Source organism: Mizuhopecten yessoensis, unplaced genomic scaffold (genome assembly GCF_002113885.1).
Source record: "Mizuhopecten yessoensis strain PY_sf001 unplaced genomic scaffold, ASM211388v2 scaffold10565, whole genome shotgun sequence".
Classification (NCBI taxonomy): domain Eukaryota; kingdom Metazoa; phylum Mollusca; class Bivalvia; order Pectinida; family Pectinidae; genus Mizuhopecten; species Mizuhopecten yessoensis.
In genome coordinates this window covers 291,203-298,354 of record NW_018408610.1, presented here as the reverse complement: position 1 = coordinate 298,354, position 7,152 = coordinate 291,203, and the positions used below count along the sequence as shown (strand labels likewise).

Sequence of the window (7,152 nt, the reverse complement as noted above, 5' to 3'; positions counted from 1 at the left end):
CCTTATACCAGATTACCTAAATGTTACACCACATGTTCTCAAATCGTTAGGGGACCACAGAAATGCATATTCAATCATTCATATAATAATTTTATTTAACACACACCATAAAAGAAAAATCTTTCTTGCCTCATAAATTTAAAATTAAGAATCCAAAACCTCTAGAGCATATTTCTTTTTACGTTTTTTTGATAATATTCTTTTATTTCAAGATCAATCTACGTTAAATTGTGGTACGATAAATCTTAGTAAACTTTTCATAACGAAAAGAATATTTTATACATGTTGCATTCAGGACATGATGTGATAGAGTGTGGCAGGGACCCACACACCCTCGTTAACTCGAGGACAAGCAATTCACTTCGGAGGACAGTGACAACTGTGTCTAGAGAGGATCGCTGCCACACAGCTAACTAAACTGTTTTTTCTGCCTGATTATCACATTCTGGATCCAAATTGCAACCTTTTGTCTTAATCTACCACAAACCTGTTAACTTTTATTCACTTAAGGATGTATGTTACACCTTATTGTGATTTATTTGTAACTCCTTTCAAAACGACTCCCAAACTTGTAAAAACCTTACGTGAATAAAAATTTTGCATCCAGGAAATTGAAAACACATTTGAAAAAAGATACACAAGACCACAATCAGTTAATTTGAATAAGTAATGGAGAAGCTCTTAAAAAATCACAGGTAAAATGTGTAGGGCTTGTCTTGATGCTGCTGCTTCAAACTTTCCCATTTAATTGAAACAAAACAATTAAAATAGCAAAAAAGTACCCACATTTATATTCATATGTATACAATTGGTTCAACACACAGCTGTATGGCTGAAACAGCATCCACAAAGTTTTCATCGTTTAAGCATTTATCATTCTTTCTCAAAACGAGAAAACTGTATCATGGCTATTTCCACATCACAACTGACAGACACCAATCTGAATATGATAGTTTTCTATGTAACATTAAATAAGTGTCTACATTGGTAAAAAATACACTAAAACATATAAAATATAAGGTTATAATGTGTTGAATTTCACTGTAAGAAAATCATTACCTAAGTAAATGGAAAATCCTTTCTTAAGTTATGGGTGTTCTAGAAACTAAGCTCAGACATCGTGCCTACTTTTTGCCTTATCATCCATTAATCTCACATAGGAATGAAAACTTGCATGAAAACATAAAATATACAGAAAACGAAAGTAACAAAAAAATACTAAATTGAAATAACAATATTATTATAATAAATGGGCAATATAATATAGCAAAGGACATTTACACTTAAATTATTTATACCACTTGAGCACAATTGTAATTATTCAATAATTTAAAATAAATACCTACAACACTTTAAACAATACAAGACCTCAACAATACAATCTACATATTTTTTCATTCTGAATTCACCCTGTACTGTCAGTCAGACTTCTCACCTTCATGGAAAGTTGAGCTACTCAACCGTGGATGAGAATATAATAGATAAACTGATAACCTGTGTTAAAACAGTTTACACACATCATGATATTTACATCACAATACAATTTAACTTACTCAGGAATCAACTAATTCATAAGACAATATCACTGTATGGTTTAATAGTAGTTTTATAAAACTTACAAGACAATATTACTGTATGGTTTATTAGTAGTTTTATAAAACTTGCCAGACAATATCACTGTATGGTTTAATAGTAGTTTTATAAAACTTACAAGACAATATTACTGTATGGTTTATTAGTAGTTTTATAAAACTTGCCAGACAATATCACTGTATGGTTTAATAGTAGTTTTATAAAATTTTAATCTATCTTGTCAGACTTAAGCTTCTCTCCTAAAAGAACTAGGAAACATCTGTAAGACATTAATTCCTACTTGGCCCTGTGGTTGACCTATAAATAGCAACAGTGACCTTGACGTTGACATTGGGACCTTAAATTAGGAACTCATCCGAGGTCTTTGCATACTTGACCTTCATATAAACTTTGATGAAAATCAGTTTAAAATCTATCAAGAAATGAGATCAGCAGAGTTTGAACAGACATGGGTAACACTAAATGCCCTCCATAAAATGGCAGGGACATGAAAAATGGGACTACTTTAATAGCAGATGGTGAGAATCTTACAGATGAAACCGATCACCAGTGTAAAACAGGATGTCCATTGTTACATTTGCTTCATGTTACGATACTGTGAAAACAAGAGACCCATTGACCTTGATTTGCTCACCTGGCTAATTTCGAAATGAAGTTGATATCTGCCCAGATATTGTGAAGGATAGCCCTCAGGAATATTAGCCACTTTACCTGTATAACGCATGATCCTGAATTACTCAGATGTTACCAACTTAATTCGGTTAAAATTTGACCACCACTTTTGGAAGAGGTGTTATAAATGATTGAAATTGCAATATTATATAGCACTGGTTGAAACTATGAACCAGATTTCTATCTTCTGACTATTCTACAAGCCTTTTGGAATCACTTTCTGATGATGATCAAAAACGTTTCAACAGAAATTCATAGGTCATATTAAGCTCATTACTCATGCCAATTTTGCAAATAAATTTGCAAAAAAAAAAAAAAAAACAGCATCTGAAAAAATCCTATATCTAATTGACTAGTAAAAAAATGATTACAAAGTCAGCACAGCTATATATATAATCAAAATACTATTTAGACTAGCTTTTTTTTTTAATACATAGTTATCAATAAAAAATCGAATTAAAATATATTTCTAATAAAATTATTGAGTTTAGTGATTTCTTCTTCAACAGCTGAGATATTTTAGTAAAATCTCATAAGTTATTACCAGATGTTAATACCGAGACAATATTCAAACTGTATCTAGTTTAAAGTATCTGGGGTTTTCCCATTATGATTATAGGTGAGAGTAGTGAAATGAGACATGGCTAATGAAATTCTGTGGTTGAACGTTTCTGACTTGTTATTGCCAAAATGACAAGTCTGCGAGACAGAGAAAGTAACGGCACAGTCCGCAAATAATTATGATATGGATTATTATATTTAGATACCATATTTATCATACAATAAGCCCAGGGAGTGAACACATTATTTCTGACTGAAAGTGTGGCGGGGATAGAGCTTATTACAGAACAATGAAACAACACTTAACTCTAATATATATGGCTGGGCTTATGACCAGGTATGTGCTTATTGGCATATATACGGTAATATAAATAATAGGAAACACTTTGAAGGGCTACAAATGTCTAGGAACAGAGTTATATCAGTTGATAAAAATTGTTTCTATCCTCAGTATTGAAACAAAAGTTTGAACAGTGAATCGTACTGATACAAAATTTCATCCTTCCTAGCAAACTGACTACGCTATCCTTTTAAAAATAAATACAAAATCTACAAAACTATTCTTATGATGCAGTTTATATACAAGGAACCAGCCCTTTCTGTTACTATGATCACACACTGGCGAGTTGAGAAAATCTTAATTATTCAATTTAACACATATATACTGTTTTAGATGAGTCAAGAGACAACCACATATGAACGGACCCTCAATATTAACAAGAAACTATTTCCACATGATTTGCCCCATTAACCAATTCACCCCTAAAGTCACATTTGAACCTTACCAAATCAAAGACTGGGCAAGTCCAGTTTAAATGTATAGGGGTGAAAGAGTCAAAACATTTATCCAACACCAAACCATTTTTCCCTTCTGTATAAGAAACACAAATAAAATAAAATATCAAGTCTATTAATTAGTTGAACATTGCAATGACGTACAACAAATTAAAACTTAAGCACACCATGTGTGATAGCAACAGGAAGTAGAATAAGTGCAAAGATAATTAAGTTGCGTAACAATGGTTTCCACTCATTGGGCACAAAGTACTTGGCCAGGGTGTTGGTGACCTTGGAGATTTCATGGCTCACACAGATAAAAATGAAGGACGTGATGATGACATTCAGCACAGGATAGCTCGGGATCAAGGCCAGGACTCCGTTGGTGTCTGCGGCCAGCCAGATGTGGTACTGAGCAATGAACAGCTGTGAACATACAAAACACAAGTAAACAACATGGATTTGACAGAAAATTATATATATATCAGAGAAAAAAATTGCTGCAACTTTTAAACAGTGATTATTACACCAAAAAAAAACAACTGGAATGAGTTTATTTAAAAGGTCTTAAACTATAGTTTTAACCATTAAATGCTCAATTTTCAAAATTAATAATTCTTTTGAGTTATTTCATTATCTCTATTTTAAGTTGATTCAATATCTCTTTTATTATGAGTTAATTTATTAACTCATTTTATTATTTGTCTATTTTGACTTGATTCATAATTTCCATTTTGAGTTAATTCATCATCTCTATTTTAAGTTGATACATCATCTCTATTTAAAGTTAATTCATTTTCTCTATTTTCAGTTAATTCATTATTTCTATTTTGAGCTATAGTATTTGAGTCTTTCCATTTTGAGCTAATGTGGCGTCAAAGAACTAACTGTTACCTCGAGGGATATCTTTCCAAACCAAGCAAAAAAGGAGCTGTACTTTGTTCTCAGCCAACCGGGGACATTTCGTACTGTTATGTACGAGACAATCTGCAAACAAACAAAAGGTCAATAATGGTGCCTCCAACATCCGTAAATCAAGGGAAGTAATTCTCAGCGTTAAGGGAAATAATAATATAAGTATTCAATGTGAACAAGGGGCCGGTTTGTTTATGCGGAACAAACCGTTTGTCTGTTTTTAAATGTAACATTTTGGGTGTAAAACCTGGCGGACCTGCAAATATTTATGCAGACCTTGCAAGGCTTGGTCAAGGCTCGTCTAAAAGCAGCATCAGATTACTAGGTCTGACCTTATCTCATAAACAAACAAGTCTGGTCCAACCAGTTCAACAGTTTAGACCGTGATAAACGAAAACGGCCAAGGTGTACAAATCAGACATGCATTAGTGCATATCGTTTTACACTTTACAGTCATACAGCGAGGGGTCAAAAGTCTTTCATGCTACGTTTTTTTCGCAACATATAACAAAAAATCAATAATTTTCCTGACTCTCTAACTAAAGGTGCATGTTTATTTTAATATTCAGACCTTATTACATGATTTTAATTTAACAAGGGGTGGGCTTATTACCAAGCATGGGCTTATCAGTGAAACATTCGTAAAACAGAACAAGCACCAACAGTGTATTACAAAGGTGAAGTATGAAGGTGTGTACTCACTGGAATGAAGACGATGTAGGAATGGTAGTCATTACATTCCCTTTTGTTCTTGCACAGAAATGCGAATGCAGCAAAACTCTGTAAAGTAATAGAGAAAAAAACACTGTGAGTTCAAGGTACTATATCAGGGGATCAAGTGTCCTCCCCAGATAATTCTTTACAGATTCTGAATCTACCACTGGTTCACTCGTTGTCAGTAGTACATGTATAATGTGACCGGGCGGAATGCTGTGCTGGGTACCTACCTTCGGCATGGTGTTTCAGTGAGATAGCACTATAAAGTCGGCATCAGATCCGCGCTATTACAAGGAGGCAATTACACCAACATACCCTGTCTCCAGCATACATACACACGTGCACGCTTACACAACACACATGGAGGCACATCTTTGAATGACCTTAGATGTTAATAGGACGTTAAACAAAATAATACCAAACCAAAGCAAATTTACATATTCTGAATCTACCACTGGTGCACAAGGTTTATATAACTAAAGGTAAATCAACCTAAAAGTATCTGTACATGTACATTAATAAATGCTCATCTGTGTGGTGGTGATTTACAGAAACGACAGAAATGCAGTAAAATTTCAAAATACAAAATGTATAAGACATTGGGCTATAATTGACATATTAAGACCACAGACTCCAATATATATTCTAAATCATGTGTCACTATTTTTTTTGAGGATAAAGATTACTGAATCAATTTAATGTATCAATGATTGTGCAGTAACATCCAAAAATAACAAGCTTAAGTATCACAAAAGATACAAATCCCCTCGTGTGTGATCGCAAATAATACATACACCCTCATGTGAAAAATATAGACAGTAATATGTAACACAAGAAATACAAATCACACATGTAATATTGGACACAGATCTAGAACACTGCATGAATTTTTATTAACAGACTAACAGATGAGTAATACCTGTATTCCGATGTGTTGTTTGAGTTTAATTTGCATCACAGTTTACCTTATTCCTGCTGCTCACCTACATGCTCCCCAATATCTTACCCCATTCCTACTTACCCCTAGTCCTATGAAGCCGAGCACTACTAGGCAGTAACTGAAGCCCTTGGACACCAGAGACTCGGTCGTAGTGTCGTTGATAATTCTAAACTTGATCAGCATCTGGTATGTAAAGGCAAACAGCATCCCAAAAAGCACACTCTGTAAAGTGAGATAAGTGTCGTGGATTATTGAATTGGACTACATGTAATAAGTTGGTATTTATATCTTGTGTACAAGTTTGTAGCTAAAATGCAGCTTTAGACCAAGTTACTCCAGAAAGGATAATACAACTCAGATATGAAGGATATGAAGTTATGAACATTTATTATAGGGATCAGATAAACAAGAACTTAAAACATGAAATGTATCCTCTATGAAGTATGGTATATAATTATAAGAACCAACATGATTCTTAAAATGAATATTAAAAACATAGATCAAGAATACCAACTAACTATTGTACATGTACATTCAACAGGTGTAACAAAATAATCATGACATAATAACACAAATTTTACAAAATAATTTTGGCCCTTGGGAATTATTTCTCAGCTGCTTCTGTATGGACTTGTAGAGTAGGTCTGTCCATGTTAGTAAAAAGACTTATAAAATTATGAAACAGACCTTCCACGATCAACCGACTAGAACAGGGATGTTCTACGAAATAAGGGGATGGCACCACTGCCTAGAACAGGGATGTTCTAGTGTAGGAGAACAGGGATGTTCTATATCTAACAAGGTTGAGTGGTGCCATCTGTAACCAGTGTGGTTAACATATAACACAGAAACAAACATATAACACAGAAACAAACAGGAACACAGACACAAACAGGAACACAGACACAAACATATAACACAGACACATACAGGTACACAGACACAAACAGGTACACAGACACAAACAGGAACACAGA

General features: G+C 33.7%; 1 protein-coding gene across 1 annotated transcript in view; it reads right to left on the bottom strand.

The window, feature by feature from the left end:
- Positions 1-1,037: 1,037 nt before the first annotated feature.
- LOC110461094 (CAS1 domain-containing protein 1-like) overlaps positions 1,038-7,152 on the bottom strand; it is a 38,044-nt gene continuing 31,929 nt past the window's right edge. The window contains exons 18-21 of the mRNA XM_021514381.1: positions 6,257-6,397; positions 5,221-5,298; positions 4,498-4,590; positions 1,038-4,029 (exon numbers count right to left, since the gene is read on the bottom strand). Of these exons, the coding sequence (XP_021370056.1) occupies positions 3,772-4,029; positions 4,498-4,590; positions 5,221-5,298; positions 6,257-6,397 (570 nt within the window). The 3' untranslated portion in view covers positions 1,038-3,771. The remainder of the gene's footprint in view (positions 4,030-4,497; positions 4,591-5,220; positions 5,299-6,256; positions 6,398-7,152) is intronic.